We start from the raw sequence: 24,290 nt of genomic DNA, 5'->3' as shown, positions 1-24,290 counted from the left end.
CTTGCCAAGTGTCACTCTCCTCACCGTGGATGACCGACCTTCTAGTTGCTTCTATTTGTACTGGCTTCTAGGGTTTGGACGGCTGATGGATTTCATTTTTACTCAGCCTCTCTCTTCTCTCTCTGCAGCCCTCTGTTCTCTCGAGTTCACTGCTTCTTCGTTTCATTTTAAGCACTTAATCAAAAGCCCTTTGTAGATCGATTTTGTTACAGCCTATTGTAGATCTTGAGTGGTTTATATGGTTCAATCCTTGAGTGGATGTTCGATGTACATTCTGTGGGTTTGTTGTATACGAAATCTTGGTGTGATTTCGTCTAAGTGCCATGAACTGTGAACTGTACCTTTATTGATTCCGATTATTATAGTGGTTTCTTCCGGTGGTGGAAGCTCAAAAGGGGATTAGGGACTCCGATTCCGAACCTCTTGCCTTAGGGCGAAAATACTGTGTTCTTTCTTGTGTTTTCTGCGTTTTTTCTTTCATTCCCTTTACTGTAGTTTATTATTTTTGTTGATTGAAGTGGGCTAATAATTTGAACTTGCCGTAACAGTGGTATCAGAGCAAGTTGACGGTAGTTCTTGGCGTCGATGTTGGTAGATTCAAGGATTCTTGCACTGGTTCTAATGAATTTGTTATTTTCGTGAAACCCTAACAAGGTTTCTTTGGTGAGTTCGTTCCATATCATTCGAGTTACATATATTCATCAGCCTGTACTGTGAGATTTTTTGTAACCAAGCCTTAAACTCTAGATTTGTGACTTCTCTCGGCAATACCTATGTCCAGAAACCCCTAGAGTTGTCTGGAATCTTAGGGTTGCCTTGACTTCAGTCATTGATCTAGATTTCCCATGTAACTCTTACATATATCTCTTACACTGTACATAGCACACTGTAATTTAGGTATATGTGATCTTATATGTGCTATCTTTAAGTAAGCTGCTTATTCTGAAGTGAATTAATATGTTGAGTTTACTTACTGAATGATTAGAAATATATATAACTTGAATACTGCACATTCCAATTTTATCTACTGCGTATGATATTTGACTTCTTGCAAGTTATACATATATATTAGCTAAGTTGCAAGTAATCTGCCTGAATTTAATTTTTTTTTTCAAATTGAGTTTTGATAATGTCAACTAAAGTTGAATTGGAAATTTTTAATGGTAAAGGAGACTTTAGTCTCTGGCGCCAGAAAATGAGAGCCCTTTTATTTCAACAAAAATGTGCTAAAGCTATTGATGAGTCATGGCCTAATGATATGGAAGAAATTAAGAAAACAGAACTTGACGAAACTGCATGGAGTTCTATATTCTTGCATTTGTCTGACAATGTTTTGAGAGAAATTGGTGAGACAAAAACTGCTGTTAAGTTGTGGAAAAAATTGGAAGATACCTATTTGAATAAAACCATGCCTAATAAAGTGTATCTTCTAAAACAATTTTTTGGTTTCAAATTGGATCCATCTCTTGATCTTGATGCAAACATTGATAGGTTTAACAGATTATCCCGTGACCTAGCCGACTGTGATGAGAAACTCTCAAAAGATCAGTTGGCTGTGGTTTTGTTAAATTCAATAATTGATAAGTACAAGGATGTTAAAAATGCTATTGAATATGGGAGGGAGACTCTAACTACTGATGTGATAATAAATGCATTAAGAAATAAAGATTTAGAGTTAAAATCTGAAAAAAGAGAATTCATTAGGGGTGAAAATTTGATGGTTAAATCCAAACCTAACTCAAATACAAAGATGACCAACTTTAATAAAAAATCAGGACACAAGAAGAAAATAAACTTTAAAGATAAAATGAAAAATAAGACCAAGGGTAAAAAAATGTTTTTATTGCCTAGGTGAAGGTCATTTTATCAAAGATTGTTATAAGAGACTTAATGATTTGAAAAATAAGTCCAATAATGATGGAGGTGCTGCCTTGGCTTATAAAAATGAGTACAATATAGATGAAGTCTATGTTGCGACACATAGTTCACCCAGTCAGGAGTGGATCCTTGACTCAGGTTGCACTTTTCATATGTGTCCTGAAAGAGAGTGGTTTAGTGAGTTTGAAAATGTAAATGGAGGTCAAGTGTTAATGGGTAATCACATGACTTGTCAGGTAAAAGGAATAGGATCTATTACCCTAAAGTTAGAAGGTAATAATGAGTTGATCTTAGAAAAGACCAGGTATGTTCCTGACCTACAAAGAAATTTGATATCTTTAGGTGTCCTAGATGACCTGAACTACAATATTGTGATTAACAAGGGATACATTAAGATCTTGAGGGGCTCTCAATTAATTGCAGAAGCCCCCAAGAGACATGGACTTTACATTTTACACACTCAAAACTTTTTTGACTCTACATCAGCAGCAATTTCTGCTCCCAATGATATGTCACAATTATGGCACAAAAGGTTGTGTCATATAAGTGATAAAGGACTTCAGATTTTGAAAAAACAAGGTGCTTTTGGTAAAGATATAATTGAGAAACTCAGTTTTTGTGATCATTGCATACTAGGGAAGCAAAATAAATTACCATTTCTGCCTGGGATGCATAAATCTGTGTCTATTCTTGAATATTTGCATGCTGGTCTTTGGGGACCAGCTTCTGTGCCCACACATACTGGTTTCAGATTTTTCCTTTTAATCATAGATGACTTTTCTAGGAAAAACTGGCTCTTTCTACTTAAACATAAGTCTGACACTTTTAATGCTTTTAAAGAATGGAAAATCTTGATTGAAAATCAAACAAATAAAAAGATTAAAGTGTTGAGGACTGATAATGGGCTTGAGTTTTGCAATTATGAATTTGATGAATTGTGCAAAGTGCATGGCATTTTAAGACACAGAACAGTGACACATACCCCACAACAAAATGGCTTGGCTGAAAGAATGAACCGAACTATTCTTGAGAGAGTTAGATGCATGTTATTAGGTTCTGGTCTTCCCAAGTTATTTTGGGGAGAAGCTACAAAAACTGCTAGTTATCTCATAAATAGAAGCCCCGCTAGTGCTATACAATTAAAATCCCCTGAAAAAGTTTGGACAGGAAAACCTGTAGATTTAAGTAATCTAAAAATATTTGGGTGTGCAGCCTTTGCACTTCAATCTGAAGGGAAACTTGAACCTAGGGCCCTTAAGTGTGTTTTTTTGGGATATGGTGAAGGGGTATAGACTTTGGGTAAGAGAGACCAAGGGCTACAAGATCATTATAAGTAGAAATGTGGTGTTTAATGAATCTGATCTGCCTTGTTTAAAATTTGAAAGTAACACTACTAAATCTAGTCAGACTGAAAATGAAGGAAGGGAAACTGAAATTGAGGTGGAGCAAGTTAATAATGATAATCCACAACATGATCAGATTGAAAATAATGAAATTGAGGCTCAAAATGATGAAGAAACTGATCAAAATGAATCTGATTTTGAGGTTAATCAACCCTTAAATGATTATCAACTTGCTAGAGATAGAGAAAGGAGAGAAATAAGACCACCTGTGAGATTTGATGATGAAATATCCCTTCTCACTGTTCAAGGGTTCATTGAAAATGAACCCGAGTCCTATAAGGATGCTATGAGTAGTAAGGACTCTAAGCATTGGCTAACAGCAATGCATGATGAAATGGAATCATTGAGGAAGAATAAAACATGGACTCTAGTTAAAAGACTTAAGGGAAAGAGAGTTATAGGTTGTAAGTGGATTTTCAAAATCAAAAGAGGTGAAAAAGATGACAATGACATTAGATACAAAGCACGACTTGTAGCAAAGGGTTTTGCCCAAAAAGAGGGAATAGATTTCAATGAAATCTTTTCTCCAGTTGTGAAATTTACAACTGTTAGAGTAATACTAGCTCTAGCAGCTCAATTCAATTGGGAATTGGATCAATTAGATGTAAAAACTGTATTTTTAAATGGAGATCTTGAAAAAATCATTTTTATGGAACAACCTAAAGGCTTTGAAGTGAATAAAAATTCAGACTTAGTATGTCTTCTTAAAAAGTTACTTTATGGTTTAAAACAAGCTCCAAGACAATGGTACAAGAGATTTGATACTTTTGTGCTTGGACTTGGTTTTAAAAGAAGTAATTTCGATACTTGTCTTTATTGTAAAGGAAATAGAGGTGAGAATTCACTCTATCTTCTACTTTATGTGGATGACATGCTTTTAGCAAGTCATGACATAAAGGAAATAGAGTCAGTTAAAGACAAATTAAAATCTGAATTTGAAATGAAAGATTTAGGTCTTGTTAGAAAAATCTTGGGTATCAAAATTAAAAGAAATAGAAGAGAGGGCACACTAAGCCTAAATAAAAAATCTTATGTTTTAAAAATACTTGAAAGATTTGCAATGTCTAATGCTAAAAGTGTGAGCTTGCCTTTAACAAATCACTTCAAATTATCTAATGATCAATGTCCCAAAACAGAAGATGAGTTAAAAAGAATGGCTAGAGTGCCATATTCTAATGTTGTGGGGTCAGTTATGTATCTAATGATTTGTTCTATGCCTGATTTGGCATTTTCAATAAGTGTATTAAGTAGATACATGTCAAATCCTGGTGAGGTTCATTGGGAAGCTATGAAGTGGCTTCTAAGATATATAAAAGGGACTTGTGACCTAGGAATTGAGTATAGAAAACAATCTGAGGGTGTTATCTTGAGGGGTTTCACAGATTCAGATTATGCAGGTGATAGGGATAATAGAAAATCAACTTCTGCTTATGTTTACACTCTATGTAATTCCTGTATAAGATGGAAATCACAATTACAAAAGATTGTTGCCTTGTCTTCAACTGAAACAGAATATATAGCTGCTACAGATGCAATTAAAGAAGGAATTTGGCTAAAAGGACTTTTAGATGAATTTGGCTTCATAAATGATGTTGTCTTACATTCTGATAGCCAATCTGCTATATATTTGAGTAGAAATCCTGTGCTGCATAATAGATCTAAACATGTTGATGTAAAGTTTCATTTTATTAGAGATCTGATATCTCAAGGTGTTGTTAAACTTGAAAAGATTTCTACTCATTTTAACCCTGCTGATGTTGGAACCAAAATACTGCCTTTAAACAAGTTTTTGGACTGTTTAAAGCAAATTAATATAAATTGCTATTGATTTGTGCATCGGGTACTCGAGCAAATGATGCCATGACTGTAGGAATCACTATAAATGATGCTGGTATCATTGTACCAAGGTGGAGAATGTAGAGAAAAATTATATAGTGGCACAATGATGATTGGGCTAGATTAATACTGATGGGCTTGTGGGCTGGATCACTTGTCACTTGAACTTGGCTAAATGGGCTGACCGGATTGTGATAAAAACGTGTTTTGTTTAAAACCCGTTTTTATTAATAAGAACAGACGCTCCTGATCTTGCCAAGTGTCACTCTCCTCACCGTAGATGACCGACCTTCCAGCTGCTTCTATTTGTACTGGCTTCCAGGGTTTGGACGGCTGATTGATTTCATTTTTACTCAGCCTCTCTCTTCTCTCTCTGCAGCCCTCTGTTCTCTCGAGTTCACTGCTTCTTCGTTTCATTTTAAGCACTTAATCAAAAGCCCTTTGTAGATCGATTTTGTTACAGCCTATTGTAGATCTTGAGTGGTTTATATGGTTCAATCCTTGAGTGGACGTTCGATGTATATTCTGTGGGTTTGTTGTATACGAAATCTTGGTGTGATTTCGTCTGAGTGCCATGAACTGTGAACTGTACCTTTATTGATTCCGGCTAATATAGTGGTTTCTTCCGGTGGTGGAAGCTCAAAAGGGGATTAGGGACTCCGGTTCCGAATGTCTTACCTTAGAGCGAAAATACTGTGTTCTTTCTTGTGTTTTCTACGTTTTTTCTTTCATTCCCTTTACTGTAGTTTATTATTTTTGTTGATTGAAGTGGGCTAATAATTTGAACTTACCGTAACAGTGTTATATGATAAGTTATCATATGTCGATATATTAAAGATTATGTCAATCATTTTGTTTGTATAACATGATTGGAAGAAATATATTGACTAGACATAAGAGCTAGTAAGATAGTCTCTTTAACATTTTAGGTTTATAAGATTATTGGACCGGTCCATCTAAATCCAAATTATTCCTTTCATCTCAATTGTATAGGTTTGTTTCGTTTTTTACACATATTAAGAAATCTTCTTTAATGTCATTGGAAAATTAATTATTGTTGGAATTAATAAAAAATCTGAATGATTTAATTTCAAGAAGAAGAAATGAGAGTTGTTTCATATTTTCAAGAAATGGGAAATGTGCGTATTTTGATTATTTCAAGAAGTTGGCATGGAAAAAATTGAATAAGGGTATATTAGTAAATGAACAAAATAAAATATTCTAGGAAATAGACCTATATATTTGAGACGAGAAAAAGGAAGCTCAACCTATATAATTGAGACGAATGGAGTAATATTTTTGGATGAAATTCAAAATTGGAGTAACTGATATTAGAGTTGGACTTGTGCCCAAACCTAGTTATGCAAATTATAACGGGATAAATTAGATGTATATAGAAGATCAGGATGAAGGTGGGGGTTTCCAATTTGGATCGCGATGAGTCAAAATAAAAATAAAAATGGTAGTTGACTCTCAATATAATCATGCCACGTGGATAATAGTCTTGAAGCGTCGAATGAGTTGGACATTGATGGATAGTGCGATCCTTTTAGCTAATTAGAAGAAGAATGGATAGATTATTACTTGAAATGGAGACAATAATCAATTATCTTTTTCAAGTAGAGCTCTAAATCTCACACATTCTTAACAATGACTTGCTATCTTATTTTGATTTCTTATATTTTTACCCAAACATCCACCCTAATAAATGGGTCGCAGAAACAATAGTGGAAACATGGCAAGAAAGAGAGAGAATCCCTTGCATATGCACTTAAGTGTGTATTTGTATTCCTTCCACTTGAAGATATATTAGTTGGATCTTTTATCATTTTTAGATAATACCTTGAAGTTTCGTCTAGAGTAGCATGAATTGTTACAACCGTTGAATCTTCTATTAGTAGATGGACCGCCATGAAGAATTGACTGAACAACCCATTACCCATGCAGTATATACATCTTAAATATCTAGAAATTCTCACTAACAGAACCCATAAAAGAAGAATAAAGGGAACAATCAATATGCAATTGTGCATTTGACCACTAACTAAGACATCATTGCATGGTAGAATTATACAATATTATGAAATGCACATTTTGATTTTTGACTAATTCATATCCATTCCTTTTAATTTAAAGTGATCATTTATTTATTTATTTATTTATTTAACTTTCTTTCCCCTTCCAGTCAAATGTGGCTTTTAATTCTTAGTGGAGAGTCCTCTCTCTCTCTTTTTCTGGCAAACGAATATGAAATTGTCCCACCGTTACCCACTTGACCTTCTTCTTGTGTGCATGTCAGTAGGTTTCTTGAAATCTAGTTGACTTCAGACTGTAGAGATCAACAAATCCGTTGATTCATATAATTTTCCAACTCATCTAGTCTATAAGTTACGGGACCCACTGTTATGTGAATTTTGATCATACAATTTGTGGATCCTCCAACTTTGTCAATTATGCTTTTTTAAGAACGACATATCGTCCTAGTATATTCCGCCCCACCCCTTGTTGCAATAGTTATAATATTTTAATCAAGATGCAACAGTTGACATCGACACATTTCTTGTATTCTTTTTATATCAAGTTATCCATCTTACGGTGACTAAATCCTGGAGTTTACACCTTGGCCCTTCAAGCTGCAGACAGGTTAAACCGCAGGTTGTGCCCCAAACTGACCAGTGTTCTAGAGCCCCCAACTGATATGCCAAAGTACCAAGCAAGTCGTTTCCCATCTTTGCACCTTACCTTCCAGTAGAGCTCTTGCCTTCTAGGATAAATCCTGCCTTCCAAGAACTTTTCAAGAATGGAACTCACGACTTCTGATCTACCAACCTTCAAGCGCCCTCATCTTTGTCAGTTGGGATGTGCCCCGGGGGGGCGCACATTTCTTGTATTCTTGAACATTAGGGAGGAAGTGAATGTGATGATATCATTTTAGTTTGTCCATCTACTTGTGAATCGAAGTAGAATCAAAAACAAAATTAGCTATAAAACGACACGGAAAAATTCGTGAACCCAAGGTTTTTCCGTAGACAGGCAAGATCAAGAAATTTAAAACCTTCTATTCACATGTTGGGTGATGCAATAAAATCTCAACATCAATCTTTCGAAAAACCTAGTGCATTTCAGGCAAGTCCTTGGAATTCTAAATCTAGCTTCGACAATAGTGATCAAAGTAGTAAAAATTTTAAGGATTCTGATAAAGAAGACTAGTTTCAAACTAGCACTTCTTCGTTGAAGTGCTCTCTGTTGAAAGTGGAAATTTTAGAAATTAGAAGAAATTCCAAAATCATCAAGAAACTTTAGAAGTATGAGGTTGATTAATATATGATTTAGTCAAAATACAATTTGGTTAAACAAAAGTTTTTAATTGGATAGAAGAATTTTACATGGTTAAGGAAAAGCTTGTCATTGGCTGAGAGCTATTAAAAGAGTTACATAATCATCTTGAACTCTTCTTCTATTAAAGGAGGTGGAAGTTATTTAATCATTTTGAACTCTTCTTTTATTAAAGGTGGTGCAAATTAGTTATTCATTTTGAATACTTCTTTAGGTTGAAAAAAGTTACTTGATCATCTTGAATTCCTCTTAATATTTTTTATATAGTGTGTATTAGTGTGTGTTTTTTTATCTATAGGTTAGAAAAGAAAATTCCACGTTTGTATAAGAGAGTGTTTGAGAGAGAATTGTTCTACTGTACTAGCTATATATCGTGAGATTAAAGATAGTTTGTTTATTTGAGTAAAAAAGTGATATTTTATCACATCTTTTAGCAAACGCTCTTGGGTTTCTGAGGATGTAAATGTTGATAGTGTGACGTGTTCGTTCACTCTCTTTTCTTTCTTGAAAACAGGTAGGGAAGTCACTCATTCACTCTCTCAACTTTATGGCTTGTGCCTGAGAAATTTACAGACTGCACGAGTGCACGACCCTGATGACGGGGAAGGTAAAGGAAGATCTGATTCAACCAAGAAACCGTTGAGAGGAAAATCTGAGAAGAAAGCATCAAAGCACTGGAGCAATCTTAAGAATTGGATTCGACTTCAAAGATTCCTCAAGGAATTGGAAAAGAGTAGAAGTTGAATCCAAAGAAGCTATAGCTTTTGCCATCAAAATCGACTTCGAAGCAGAAAAACTCGACCTGCTGAGTGCTGCCTACAGCCTCAGACGGTAGATGAGAGTAAAAGAGGCAAAGAATAGATAATTGATCGCGCACGAAAAGAAAAGTAGCTTTGCTAGTAAAAGCATTTGAAACGGGCCCTGAAAATGCAATATATCCATGTAATTATAAAATTCAATGATTATCATACTACTATCAACTTCTCTCGAAAGCTACTCTCACTGAGGCCAGTAAATTGTAAACAGAAAACACTATAGTGTTCATTCTCAAGTAGTGCTTTGAAAAACTGTACCTTAACAAAGTAAACAAGGGGAAAAAAATAGAATCAGAAAAATTATGAGGGAGGATCACTGCTTACGTATTTCAATTCTTCACATCTCTTTCTAACACTTGTTTTCCACAAAGACAGTACTTCTCTAGTAGTACGAAAATGTACCTCAATCCCGTGCTACTATAAAGTCGTCGTATTCATTTGAGCTCATCGAATCCTCCGAACTATCACTCCATATCATATCAGTATCTTCATCTCTCTCGTCCTTCCATCTGTTATCTTTGTGGAATACTCTACACACAATCCAATCGTCCAACTACAAGAAAAATGAACTTCATGTCATCGAACATACTACCAAAAAAAACGTGCAAAGATAGAAAATATCTAAATCACATACCTCTGTATGATCTGCAGCAAGTTGATCGTTGAATCTGATTTCATGCATAATCCACGAAGTCTTGTCCCCGTTGGGTGGGTTTCCCTTGTAGAATTCAAGAGTCTTTCGAAATCCAATAGTTTCATCTTTCTGTTTGATGGTTTCATCATCTTCCCCAATTACCTGCCAATATCCATCGACTCCAACTCCAACTCCATTCCGTATTTCTTCATTTTCGTGTTCTATGTCCCTTGTTGTAAAGAATAACCATTCTTCCGCTCGATTCACACCATAATCATCTAAGATGAACATACAGATGAAGATGCATATCAAGAAAGAAAGAAACTAAAATCAATGATTATTTTATTTTTATTTTTTATTTTTACCTTCAAGATTTTCCGGGTTTAATTTGTATACATTATCAACCACTTTCATCAGATTGCGAGACATCGTCTCGTTCTTGATTTTTCGGGTTAAGAAATCAAGAATTAGTTCAGCATCAGTAGGGCGAAAAACAAAACCAGGCCAAATATTATTGGAATATTCATCGTCACTAACTTGTGAATTATAATATTCGGGGTTTGTAGGAGAATAATAGGTTTCCCAGTCCCAGTTCTCCATTGGGAAGAGAAGAGAGAATCCGAATGAAAAATTCTGACCAAACCCTAATTGGATTTAATACACTTTGAATCCCGTGCGTATATCCCAGTACAATTCTACCTCAGTTAATCCCAGCTCAACTCTATGAATTGGATTGTTAAAAACTTTTCGAGAACTGGTGTATTTCAGTCCCGATTGTTAAATACTTTTAGATTGTGTTTTGGTGGGTAAGTGAGAAACAAATGGTAGTAAGGACCCGTCTGGCATAACTTTTGTTTTTACTTTTGCTTCTTGTATAAGAGATTTTGGAGGAAGTTATTTTAATTTTTGTTTGAAAATTAATATTTAAAAGCATTTTCTTTTTCAGAAATGCTTTTAGAGAAAGCCACATTAAACTAGCTTCCTTTAAAAGTTCTTCTAACTACCAAAAGCATTTTAATGAAATTAGTCAAACGAATCCAAAAGCAACTTTTAAACTTCAAAAGCTCCTTTTGACTTTTTAAAAGTCATGCCAAACGGGTTCTAAATGAGAGAAAGAAGTGCCTAAAAATAAAAACATACCCCTTCATAAAAAATAAAATAAAAATGGTTCTCCTCATTTTCGAGGAAAATATGATAATGTGATCAACTTTGTAAAAAAATATTTTATATGAAAAAAAATGGCAAACCAAACACCCAAAAAGTAAGGTCTTGAGTGAAAAAAGAAGAAGACATTTTTCAATGAAAATAAAGTCAATAAAACACACCATGAGTTTGAAGAATTACCGTATATTCAATTGAAACTTTATTAAAGTCTTTATAAATCTTATGATATTCAAATTGTTAATGATTTTTAAAAGCTTTTATAAAAGTTTTTAGGGTACTAACTTTAAACAAAAAATATTAAAATAAAATCTCAAAATTTGTCTATCATTAATCCCAACATTTTGGAGGACTTTATATATATACTAGTAAGATACATGTGAAATGATGTAATTGAGTATATAATAGCGTACAAAAAATATGATGATAATTAGTCGAGCCTTGTCTTTGCTGTTACTTAAAGAGTTTTAGAGTTGAGGATATCAATACTCTTTTTTATCGGTAAATGTAAAATTTTATAGATAAAAACTTCACTAGAAATATATTGGACAAAGTAAATAGAAGTTCATATAGAAATTGATAAAGTTTGAACTAAAAAAAAATTATTTATATCATAAAACGAAAAGAATTTACAAAAATTTTAAATTGACCAAAAATTATTTATAATATAAAGGGAAAAGAAATTTTAAAATAATTTTCAAAAAAATATAATAAATTAAACAATTTTATAAATATTTTTTTATTTAAATTTTTTTTAATTCTTTTCTTTTTATGATAAAATTTAAGAAAAAATTTTAAATCGAAAAAAATTAATAATGTAGAGTAAGTAATGCAGACGGAGGCCCAGAAAACAGAAATATAAATTCTATGCAGATTGATACGTATGCAATTAGCTTCCTTTAATGTAGAATCTCATTAAAGACCATACTATGTATTCTACCTAGAAATAAGTTATACATGCTTGCCTAAGCTTAAAAGTGAAACTCAATTTTATGTAGATTTTTGCTTCCAAGCATGTTCGGATAGGTTACCGTTTTTTATGAGAATTTTTTTTTTTTACTCATATTGAGGATAGGTGACTTTTAAGTCTTCCGTCAAATTTCAAGGCTCAACCATGGACAAGTGGTGAAAACTACCAAGAGGGAATAGTAGGGGCAGAGGGAATTTCCAATGGAGCGATGATAGCGTCGAGATTGGAAAGAGTGCAAATTACTTCCAATTAGTTAACTTACTTTTTTTCAATTGGAACTAAATAAAGTCGTATAATTTAGAACTTATTTAGTTAGATAATGCTATATATATATACTCCCTTACCACTTGGATGATATTCTTCCCTATGTGGAAGAAATTAGTGCGGTGATATGATGGATGAGTTTAAAATCAAAAGTGTAGATATTGTCATGTGGAAGATTATAAAAGAATGTTTAAATTGGAGTGTAAACCTATTCGGGATTGAATTGCCCGGTTTAACTTCAAGCTTGGCAATTGCTGAGCATGTTGCTGCCAGATTGAACTCTAAAAATTGAATAATTTCTTTTCATTAGAATCAGCATGCTACCCGAAGAACTTGTTGAGGACTAGTATTGCAAATTTTTTAAAGATTTAATACAATCTTGAATCTGTTTTTGATTCTGACCAAGTATAAGATTTGATTCCCATTTTTTTTTTTATGTGGGATGAAATGACAGGTTCTTATCTTGTTTTAACGATTTTCAATCTTGTAGTCCTTTAAATCAAACCAGACCAATTTTTCGGGATTAGATAAAGAAGTTTAGTTTTTCATGTGGACGCTCATAAATTTCGACTGAAGAAAAGAAGTATGCAGATTGAGTAGACAATATATTGACCAATTTGAACATTAAAACCAACGCGTTAAATTATGATTAACAATTTACAAATATCTTAAAGCAAAATGGATTCTGATCAATCCCAAAATGAACCCTTTTTTTTCTTTCGTTTTTTGGATAGTATTGTCCAATTTCCTCAATCATGCACAATATGTCATGGAGCACGACATTTTGTTCCTTTACGAGATCTCTAGCGCTTCAATTGATTAAAAACGCATAGATGCATTACAAATGCCAAAGTGGACAACAACAAGCGTCGTGCATGAAATAGGGAAACGTGTGTCTAATCGAAAAGATGTAGATCACCAACAAGTGTCATTATCAAGTAGTGCTTTGAAACTGAGCATTAACGAAGTAAACAAGGGAAAAAAAAAAGAAAAAAAAAGAAGTAAAATCAGAAAAATTATGAGGGAGGATCACTGCTTAAGTAATTCAATTCTTCACATCTCTTTCTAATAGGTGTTTTCCACAAAGACGGTACTTCTATAGTAGTACGAAAATCAACCTCTACCCCTTACTAGTATAAACTCGTCATATTCATTTGAACTCATCGAATCCTTCGAACTATCACTCCATATCATATCAATATCTTCATCAGTCATCACTCTCGTCCTACCATCTGTAATCCTTGTGGAATATTCTACACACAATCCAATCGTTCAACTGCAAGAAAAAAGAACTCCTTGTCCATTGAACATACTACCAAAAAGACGAGCAAAGATTGATAATATCTAAATTACATACCTCTGTATCATCTGTAGCAAGTTGATCGTTCAATCTGATTTCATGCATAATCCAAGAAGTCTTGTCATCGTTGGGTGGGTTTCCCTTGTAGAATTCAAGAGTCCTTCGAAATCCAATAGTTTCATCATTCTGTTTGATGGTTTCATCATTTTCCCCAGTTACTTGCCAATATCCATTGACCCCAACTCCATTCCGTATTTCTTCATTTTCGTGTTCCATATCCCTTGGTGCAAAGAATAACCATTCTTCCGCTCGATTCTCACCATAATGATCTAATATGAACATAAAGATGATGATGTATATCAAGAAAGAAAGAAAGAATCCAAAATCAATGGTGTTTTTTTTTTACCTGGAAGATTTTCCGGGTGAAAGTGGTATACATTATCAACCACTTTAATTAGATTGCGAGACATCGTCTCGTTCTTGATTTTTCGGATTAAGAAATCAAGAATCAGTTCAGCATCCGTAGGGCGAAAAACAGAATCAGGTGTTTCGCGCGGGTTAAGTCGCTAACAATTAAAAAGGATCAGACGATTGTATAAGGGACGAAACCTCTTGAGACAAAGTTCCAAAAATGAGTGTTCTTTTATTGGCGATGAACTTTACAATTGGGAATGAAAAACAAACGTGCCTCCAAGGAGCGCAAGCACACGAGTTACAGAAAAATGTTTAAGTCTAAAAGCTAAGGAAATGAAAATTACATATTCTCTGTTCGAGAGTTTTGGATTCGGTCCTTTGCTTCTGCGTCCTTTCTCCCTTTTATACCTCATAGACGATCTCTTTGTGATTAACTACTCTGAAAACTGCTTGATTGTCCTATAACTACCCACTTTCTTCGTAGTGGCCATTTTGTCATGAAACTGCCTCTTAACTGCTGTCATTATCTTTCATCGTTCAACCGCTTTCGATTGAATCCCTTGACTCGTGGAACATGATAAGGCTACTTTAACAACTGCCTTGATAACTGCATTCCTTGATAACCATGATACGTTATATTTGTTGATACCTTGGGCGACTTGAAGGTTTGGGCGAGAGTAGAATAACAGCTCTGGGCGACCGTATGACACTCCATTCGTTCAGATTCTGGGCGACTTGCAAACTTGAGCGATGGCGTTACCGCATTCTTGGGCCCCTTATTTGGGCCTTCACCTTGACTCGTTCAATTGGACTTCGTTTTTTGGGCCATCCGATTTGGGGATTCTCCAATTGGGCTTTACTCCTTGGGCTGTTCGGCTTGGGCTGAATTTTTATGTGTCAACAATTACCCCCCAATATGGCAGAATTAATAATAATTATTGAATTTTGCCATATTCACTTCATGTTCCCAGCGACGTCCGAAATTCCCAAGAATTTCAATCATTGTTTCCTTCTACAACTCGAAAAAGTGCGTTGTTTTGCAAATCCTTATAAACCCCAAACACGTCATTTCACTGCTACCAACCACGCCTCATATTTTCTGCATCTCTTTCACGATTCACTGTTCATCTTTTGCTTCCTTGTTACGTAACCCCGAAAAGCTTCGTTCATTCTCCAATGGCTGCTTCACAATCTCAAGCTAGTGATTCCTTTAGTTTTGATGACTTTCAGAAACTTCTGAGTCGCCCATACATAACCCCAAGTTTTCTCGCGCCCACCGACGTTGGACGTAATGAGTTTTACTTGGGTCCTTTCTTCAACAATGCGGATGCAGTTGAACAAGCGGCGGTGGGTCAGCTGTTTCCTTGCACTCATGGTCCTCCTTTTCTAAACTCTCTACCGCTGGGGCCACTTCGCGAAAGAGGTATTCGCACTTGGCCTAAATCTGATGTAGCTTTTCGTAGGTGGCATGCTCGCCTTATGGGTCATGGCCCTACTAAGGCACTTTTTGATAGCGCTAGGATTTCTGACTTATTAGAAGTCTCTATTCGCCCCCCTACTTTTGATTCAGCGCTCTTTCCGATTGCCTTGAGTTTTTGGTCCCCTGAGTATAACACCTTTATTTTTCCTCTTGGCCCCATGTCTATTACGTTAAGGGATGTTGGGGCCCTGGTGAATTTACCACCTTTGGGCGATACCATTTTCCCAGGTATCTTAGTTTCTGGTGGCGCCCCACAGTTCGGTAAAAACTACACCGATTCTTATTCAAGCCTGCAGACCCTCCATAATCATTCGAGCGCTGAGCCTACCCATGCTGAGCGAGTGGCCTTTCTTTTAGTTTGGCTTTGTAAATATGTTTTGTGTGTGCCAAGTATAAAGCCTTCTCTGAGTTATTTACCTATAGCGCGCGAATTAGCGCGTGGCAGGCCTTTGAATTTATGTTCTTTGTTTTTGGCTGCTCTTTATAGAGGTATGGCTTTTCTTCGGGCTCAATTGAAGAATGGTGCATCTCCCACTGGCAGTGGACCTCTTTGGTTCACTCAACTGTGGTTGAGATCCTATTTTCCATCGCTTGGTGCTCCATCCATTTCTCGTCCTTCTGCTAGCTGTTACGGGCTAGCTATGGAGCCCTTAACTCCTGTAACTATGTCCAGAAGGGACATTTTTACATTCTTTTATTCTTTAGATTCAATTTCTTCCTTCTTTTCTTTTCCTTTTTTTTTGACTCCAAACTATGTACATCCCCTTCCACTATAGATAGTGCGAGCACTTCTCTGCTCATTTGGATCCAGTTTTTAACTGGGAGGGAGTTTTTCCATGATATCTTAACTGGGACGAATGCCAAAGCGAGGGTAGAAATTTATGCTCCCCAATTTTTTGCCCGTCAGCTTGGTTTTGGCCAAACTTGGCCTGTTCCTCTGTGCTATTCGAAGAGCTTAATTGACCATTTTCATACCATTAATAAGGCGGAAGCGGAGGCTATAAACGTTCGCAACCTCCATTTATCAAGCCACTTTTCATTAGCCCCTTTTAATTCTTGTCATGCTACTCACCCTCTTTTTGAACAATTTTGGCCATCAGTGAAGCGCAGACTATTTGCGACTGAGGCCAATCGTGCCTTTCATTCATTAGACCAACCGAGTATTTCTTCTCCTCTTCCTGTTTTGGTCACTCCTTTGTCTATTCGAAGCTCCTTTCCTTCTCGTCGTACCAAACAACCTGCTCGTCCATCTTCTTCTCTCCCCGCCAGGCCTAATACGGCCAACAGTGCTTCAAGCCGCAAACGGCCAGTCTCAGCATCTCCCATTCTGGAGGATGATATTGATGATGATGCCCCTCTTATCGTCAGGAGGAAGGTAATTAAATCGGTCTATTTACAAGTATGCTTTTCCACATTTGATACTGTTCTGTGTACTGATGATCTTTTGGACTTTTCAGAAAAGTTCAGCTTCCCCTTCAAAGGCTTTGGCATCGACAACTCCTGTTCCATCATCCTCTGCTAAGGCTACTTCATCCAAACCGGTTGGTGATGGGACCATGCTTAAAGATACATCTTCAGTCCCAGAATCTTCGTCACAACCCGTGGATGAACCACCTTCTTCCCAGGGTGTCGACCCCCCAATCATCGAAGCAGAAGGTAATTCAGTTTTTGATGTCTTACCTTTGCTCGTGCTATTGGTTTCTGATTTGTTGCTCTTAAACCTTGCAGAAACTCCTATGAGTCCGCCCGTTGTGGCAACATCGTCTCGTTCGGACAAGGGGAAGTCCTCACGAATGGATGAGTCGCTGGTGGCAAGCTTGACCGAGGGCGCGCCATCTTCTACGATTGTCGACGGGGTAGTTTTCTTTTGCTTCATTTCTATTATTTCTATTTCCACCTTGTTCATTGTAGTGAGGATTTTTAATATTGGCAACCTTCTTTGCAGGACGCTGACAGGATTGTGCGTTCTATCCAGGATTTGTTCGCTTCTTGGGGACAGGTCCAAATGCCTCGCCCTGCTCCATCTGGTTGTCCTGCCGCTTCTTCAGAGGATGATTTGAAGTTCTTGAAGGAATTGGTATTTGAGTATGTATCCTTCATGGATATGGACATTGGAAGGGCTAGTGCTGCCAGACACAAGGATGAACTTGAGCACTTGAGTGCGAAGTTAGAGCAAGCACTGACGCTTCCGTCGCTCAATCTTTCTGCCGACTTTAAAGCGACGTTGAAAGTCATTCACTCCGAGGTCCTTTCTATGCTGGCCAAGAATGCTGAACTAAAGGCCAAGCGTACTCAATATCTTCGAGCTGTAGCTGAGAAAGAGTCTTTACGCATGGAGATCAACAAGGCTAAGGACGAGTTGAAAGAAATCTCTTCCGAAGTCATGATTGAAGACTCTTTGATGGTTAACTTGGCTGCTCAGATGAGGAAACTTCAAGCCAAAATGGACGATTGCAGGGCGGGGATGGCTGCTAAGAAGCGTAACGCCTCTCAGGGGATTGAGCGAACTAAATCTTTGGTCGAACAGTACAAGAAGTTGGAGGTTGATGATGATGACGTTGCGGCTGAATTGAACATCACTTCCTCCCGACAGAACGAGGATTGGGAAAAACTTAGGGAACGAATTCGTTCCTTATGGGGTAGACTGTAATTAAGACATACGATGTCTTTTTCTCTTTTATAATTTTTGTTCATTATTAACGAACATTAACTTCTTGTGCATTTATTTGACGTTTATTTTCTAATCATCAATTCTTTAATCACTTAACTGCTTTGCACTAAGAATCTTGTCTATTCCCTTTTGATATTCCCACTACTGTTCCCAAGACTTAGGGCCATTTAATTCCGTCCGTTAAACAGAAATGTGGCTGTTCACATTCTGTCCCTTCATCTTCACCCCCTATAAATGTTTCACATTTTTCACCCTCTATCTTCATCTCTTCATTTTCTTCTTCGAAACCAATTTACTGCCATTTCTTAGCATTCTGACGATCAACCAGATCCAAAAATGGACTGTCTAGTCCGTCCACCTTATATTTACCTTGACGTCACCTTTTGTATGGGAGGTATAGGAAATATTTTCTGGCCAGCAGCGAAATTTTTTCCTACAAAATTCTTCCCGTCGTCTCTTTGTTCTTCACAAGGAGTCAATGATGGGAGGCAATTTTTGGGCTGCATGTGGGCCACTTTGCTTGCTGAGAGTGCTTCTCAACTTGCCTGCTGAGAGTGTTTCTCAGCCTCGCCATTGCAGCGATGCATTTTATGAAGGTGGCGGGGCCAGTACACCCTCTCACTCGTCAACCCCACCATTGCAGCGATACAATTAGGAAGGCGGTAGGGCCAGTACACCCTCTTACTCGTCAATCCTACCATCGCAGCGATGCATTTAGGAAGGCGGTGTGAAGCTTACTCAGTGATCAACCGGGAGATACTTTAGTTGTATTTTGTAGCACGTCCATCATTTGTATCTTTTGTATTCTTGTAATGAACGTTTAATAATAAAGAACTTTATTCGAACGTATTTCGCTCTGTCTTTATTATCTTTTGATCGTCCAGAATGATTGGTTATGTTTTTATCTGTTCACATTCCCATGAAGAAGGAACATATTTTTTCAAATATTTGCCATTAATGAATCTTACGTGTTTGGTGCCGTCTAGATCTTCTAAGTGGTACGCTCCATTAGGCAACACACTGTTTATTTTGTATGGTCCTTCCCAATTGGGCGATCACTTCCCGTACTTTGGATCCTTGGTATCCAAAGGGAGTATCGTCTTCCAAACTAGTTCACCCAGGCTGAACGACTTGGCTATGACTTTTTTATTATAAAATTTAGTCATTCTTTGCTTTTGAACTTGCAACCTATCTAAGACGTCCAACTTCAATTCATCTAAACTTAATAAATTTTGAACTAGTGATTCGGCATACTCATCATCATTCAACTTATGTTGCAAGCACACTCGGATTGATTGCACGTTGATTTCCATAGGCAAAACGGCCTCCTGTCCATAAACAAGTTGGAAAGGAGTAACTTTGGTACTCGACCGAGGTGATGTTCTATAAGCCCATAAGGCTTTGTTCAAACATTCGTGCCAATTTCTAGCATTTTCATCTATCATCTTTCTGATGATATTCTTTAGAATCTTATTAGAAGATTCTGCTTGTCCGTTGGATTGAGCGTAGTACGGTGTGGAGGTTACTAATTTAATCCCAAACTCGCTCAAAAATTTATTCACTTGATCCCCATTCAAAGATGTTCCGTGATCTACCATTAAAGTTTGTGGAATTCCAAACCTATAATTAATGTGATCACGAATAAACTCTACAACATTCTTCTGGGTGATCTCTTTTAAAGGTACCGCTTCTACCCATTTGGTGAAATAGTCAGTTGCAACTATAACAAAAGTATGTTGTTTGGACGATGGAGGGTAGATCTTCCCTATTAGATCTATCGCCCAACCTTTGAACGGCCAAGGTTTAATAATAGGTGCCATCTCTCGTGCTGGTGCCCTTTGTATTGGACCATGTTTTTGGCATGCTAAACAACTTTTTGCGTACTGAACGCATAGTTCTCCCATCTTTGGCCAAAAATATCCACTCCTAATAATTAACCACCTAATCCTTTGGCCAGCTTGATGAGCTCCACATATCCCTTCGTGCACTTCAGCCATGATTGTCTTGGCTTCTTGCAAGCTTACACACTTTAGTAATACACCATCAAAGCGTCTCTTAAAGAATTCTTCATCTATTAGTGTGTAATTCAGCGAACATAGCTTTGTCTTCCTGCTAATCCCTCCATTAGGTTCTTTAAGGAACCCTTTAATCTCTGTTCTCCAATCCACTGCATCTCCATCTTGTATACAGTGAAGTTCAATTTCCTTTGCCCTTCTTTGGATCACGGGCAATATGATTCCATATTCATAAGTAGACTTCCAATTCAAAACCTTTGAGTACCCTGATGCCATTTGGGCTAACTCGTTTGCCATGTCGTTATATATCCTATTAACACATTGGAGTTCTACTTGATCGAATTCTTCTAGTAATTCTTGGGCGATCTCGTACTGACTTATAATGGAATCACTTTGGCATTTAAAATCACCGATTAGTTGATGGATCACCAATTGAGAATCGCCCCTAACGATCACATTTCTTATTCCCATATCTACCATTAGTTCTAGGCCTACTATTAAAGCTTCATATTCGGCCTGATTGTTGGTGCACATTTCGTCTAAGGTGAATGCAAACTTGTAGCAAATCCCTAAAGGATTAATCAATGCTACCCCCACTCCTGCACCTTTAGAGGTTTTTGACCCATCGAAATACAACACCCAAGGTTTTAATTCGAACGAATTGATTTCTAATTCGATTTCTTCAGGCATGTCAAGGCATGGATGATCAGCTAGAAAGTTAGCCAAAGCCTGATTTTTGACTGCCTTTTGAGGTATATATTGTATTTCGAATTCTGATAAAGCTAGTGTCCAAAGGCCTACCCTTTGGTGTAAAATAGGGCGCGAGAACATATACTTGACTAAATTTACTATAGAAATTAAATAAACGGTTACGGGCCGTAAATAAACCCTTAATTTTGTACATGTGAAATACAGTGCTAGACACAATTTTTCAATAGCAGAGTAATTACATTCACATTTTGTCAACCGTCTACTTAAGTAATAAATTACCCTTTCTTCACCAAATTGGTCTTCCTGTGCGACCATTCTAGCTATTGATTTTTTTTCAGCCGATACATACATTTTCATTGGCCGTCCCTGGATTGGTGACACTAACACTGGTGGATTTGATAGATATGTCTTCAGGCTTTCAAAAGCCTTTTGATGTTCTTCTTTCCAGACGAATTCGTCCTGATTCTTCAGCTTTAATAGCGGCGAAAAAACTTTAGTTCGCCCTGCACAGTTAGAAATAAAGCGTCTTAAAAAATTTACTTGGCCTAGAAACCTTTGCAACTCCTTTTTATTGCTAGGTGGTTTGGCTTCTAATATGGCCTTCGCTTTATTTTTGTCAAGTTCAATCCCTCTTTTGTGTACTAAGAAACCAAGAAAGTTCCCTGCATTAACACCGAATGCACACTTCAAGGGATTCAACTTTAGCTTATATCGCCTCATTCGTTCAAACGAACATCTTAACTGTTCGAAATGGTCATCTTCTTTAATGGACTTGACCACTATATCATTTACATACACCTCAACAAACTTGCCTATCATGTCATGAAAAATTAAATTCACGGCCCTTTGATAAGTTGCCCCTGCATTTTTTAGGTCGAAAGGCATAACCACCCATTCAAAACATCCTAGAGACCCAGGGCATCTAAAGGCAGTTTTGTGTATGTCTTCTTCAGCTATATAGATTTGATTGTATCCTGAATACCCATCCATGAAAGAATACATAACATGTCTAGCAGTTGAATCTACTAAGGAATCCACCGTGGGCATTGGATACTCATCTTTGGGTGTAGCTATGTTTAAATTTCTAAAGTCTATACACACCCTTAGTTTACCATTCTTTTTTTAGTACTGGCACAATATTTGACAACCATTCAACAAATCTGGCTGTTCTTATAAAACCTGCTTTCAATAATCGCTCTATCTCTTTCTTAATTTCAGGGAGTACATTAGGAGCAAAACGCCTAGGAGGTTGCCTATGAGGTTTAAAATTAGGCTTAGTTGGTAATCTATGTTCCACTAAGTCTCTATCTAAATCAGGCATTTGTTCGTATTCCCAAGCAAAACAATCTTTGTACTCTTTTAACAAAGCGATTAATTTGTTACTAACCTCTTGGTCGAGCATCTGACTGATGAACGTTGGGTGATCTTCTCCTTCATCGCCAATATTTACTTTGATCAGAGGGTCTTGCGCTTGAGCGTATCTAGGTTTGGCAATCCGCATCACTTCGTCATCCAGTTCTTTTGTAAGTACTTCCTCTTCCAAACAGTCCACCTTGTTGACTTCTCGGCCAAAGCTTTGCTCTAACTCGAATACTGCCAACTTGTCCTTCAGCGCTTTTAGGGCAGTCTCTTTCTTTGCTTTGTTATTGCATTCCTTATTGAAAGCCATCAGTCTGGCTTTGAAGGCCTGAATATCGGTCATTTGCTTTTGCAACTCAGAATCCATTTAAGATTCCTTGATTATTCTTTTGCCAATCACTGGCTCTTCCAGGGCCACTATATTTGACCTCATCTGTTTGAACATCTCAGTGAGTGCGTCCACTGAGAATGGTTCTTCGCTTTGCGCGACAACTTGAGTTTCTTCCCCGTCTTGCACCACTCTGACAGGTCCATAGTTTCCTTTATACATGAACTTTTCCATCGAGTTTGCTTCCGTGACAAAAGGCCTATGATCAGCCTGTACCACCTCTGCTTCGCCTTTGTCATTCCAAAAAATCAGGCATTGATGGAGTGACGAGGGTATACAACGGCTTCCGTGTATCCAATCTCTTCCTAGGAGCACATTGTAACTAGTAGGGCCATCTATTACAAAGAAGACAGTGGTCCTAGTAATCGTACCTATAGTTATGTCTAAAGGCATAACTCCCTTAGCTGAAGTTGCTCCTCCATTGAAGCTAGTGAGGATGACTTCTATAGGAATCATATCACCCTCTGTTTTTGCGAGCTTTCTCATCATCCTAGATGGAATGGTGCTTATAGCCGCTCCATTATCGACAAGCACCTTTGCCACTGGGACGCCGTTAACTAGAGCTTTAACGTATAACGGCCTCAGGTGTTTTGTCAATTTCATGGCTGGCCGTTTAAAAACAACCTTTTCGGCAGCCTCTATTTCTACTTCTTGCTTGTTTTCTGTCGAATTATTCCCCTGTGATAGGTCGACGTGTAGTATGTCACGCTGATCCTCTGTCTCCCGAATTTCCTTCTTACTTCTTTCTAATGCTTCCTCATCAGTTATCCAACCTGTGGGAGGGGGCATTATCTTTGGAGGTGACCCATACTTTTCAGAGCGAGGTACTCTCCTCTTCCTTTTGGGCGTCCCGTATAGTACGTAGAAGTCGAAAGGACGCCCAGATGGCTCCCCTAACAAGCCTACTTCGCGAACTCCCTCTTGGTGTAGTTGCTTAAACAGAGTATTGCGCGATACTCCCCTCTTTTTCCTTTCTGCTTCTAGGTCGATTTCTTCTTCAATGTCTGTCATCCCATCGTCCTCTTCATCGTTGTAGGCCTCTCCAGAAGTCTGGCCTTCTTCACATACCAGCACGCAGGCTTCTCCTTCGTTGTCCTCCTTCTCTTCTTCCTTTTCTTTATTTTTGAATTCATTAGCCAGTAGGTAATTATTGGCCACGACAGGAGGTAACATACCGAATTGGATAGCAAGGGGCTGATCTGGATCTTCTTCATCCTTTTTGTCCCTCTCAAACCTTGACCTCCCAGAAGAGGTTTCTGGCAGTTCCTTCATTGATTCATCTGTACCAGTCTCTTTACTACTTTTGAGGACGTTTCGATTGGCTACCTTGAGTAATGGAGGCACTTTAGGATGTGGCATTTCTTGTTGCTGCCTCATCATCCGTCCGTAGTTTCGCTGGAAACGCCTTTGCTGGATCCTAGTCATCTCATCGAAGGGTATTGCCCTTCCTGCGCTGTATTGGAATGAATGCCATACATTTGGCCGGCGAGGTTGCGGCCTAAATGTTCTTCCAGTATCTGCTAGTCTGAACTGCCTTTCGAAAGGTGGTCCTCTATAAAATGATGTACCTCGCCCTCTGCCAGGCTGTATGTTTGGGAAGAAGGCAGGGCGATGAGGATGCTGCCATGTCCCTGGTTTCTCCGTGTCTCCATTTA

At 37.4% G+C, this 24,290-nt stretch overlaps 2 protein-coding genes across 2 annotated transcripts; both read right to left on the bottom strand.

Moving 5' to 3' along the window:
* Positions 1–6,270: 6,270 nt before the first annotated feature.
* LOC111370376 (NAC domain-containing protein 68-like) lies at positions 6,271–10,621 on the bottom strand. The gene is made up of 3 exons (XM_022992061.1): positions 10,268–10,621; positions 9,903–10,180; positions 6,271–9,821 (listed from the first exon to the last, which is right to left on the bottom strand). Exons 1-3 carry the CDS (start codon positions 10,500–10,502, stop codon positions 9,672–9,674), a joined length of 663 nt encoding a protein of 220 aa, XP_022847829.1. The 5' UTR covers positions 10,503–10,621; the 3' UTR covers positions 6,271–9,671.
* Positions 10,622–13,511: 2,890 nt separating this feature from the next.
* LOC111375320 (NAC transcription factor 29-like) lies at positions 13,512–15,014 on the bottom strand. Its single transcript, XM_022998125.1, has 4 exons — positions 14,961–15,014; positions 14,004–14,163; positions 13,655–13,926; positions 13,512–13,550 (listed from the first exon to the last, which is right to left on the bottom strand). The coding sequence occupies exons 1-4, from the start codon at positions 15,012–15,014 to the stop codon at positions 13,512–13,514; spliced, it is 525 nt and encodes a 174-aa protein (XP_022853893.1).
* Positions 15,015–24,290: the final 9,276 nt, after the last annotated feature.

This window comes from Olea europaea, chromosome 2, assembly GCF_002742605.1.
Source record: "Olea europaea var. sylvestris chromosome 2, O_europaea_v1, whole genome shotgun sequence".
NCBI classification, from domain to species: Eukaryota; Viridiplantae; Streptophyta; class Magnoliopsida; order Lamiales; family Oleaceae; genus Olea; species Olea europaea.
This window is presented reverse-complemented; position numbering and strand designations above follow the sequence as displayed.

Excerpts from the sequence above, each read along its gene's own strand:
- LOC111370376 (XM_022992061.1), bottom strand. The coding sequence starts at position 10,502 with ATGGAGAACTGGGACTGGGAAACCTATTATTCTCCTACAAACCCCGAA. Across the intron at positions 10,181-10,267 it reads AAACCCGGAAAATCTTGAAG|ATGATTATGGTGTGAATCGA; the intron begins GTAAAAATAAAA and ends TGTTCATCTTAG. Across the intron at positions 9,822-9,902 it reads TTGCTGCAGATCATACAGAG|TTGGACGATTGGATTGTGTG; the intron begins GTATGTGATTTA and ends TTTTTCTTGTAG.
- LOC111375320 (XM_022998125.1), bottom strand. The coding sequence starts at position 15,014 with ATGATTGAAATTCTTGGGAATTTCGGACGTCGCTGGGAACATGAAGTG. Across the intron at positions 13,927-14,003 it reads TCACCCGGAAAATCTTCCAG|ATCATTATGGTGAGAATCGA; the intron begins GTAAAAAAAAAA and ends TGTTCATATTAG. Across the intron at positions 13,551-13,654 it reads TTGCTACAGATGATACAGAG|AATATTCCACAAGGATTACA; the intron begins GTATGTAATTTA and ends GATTGTGTGTAG.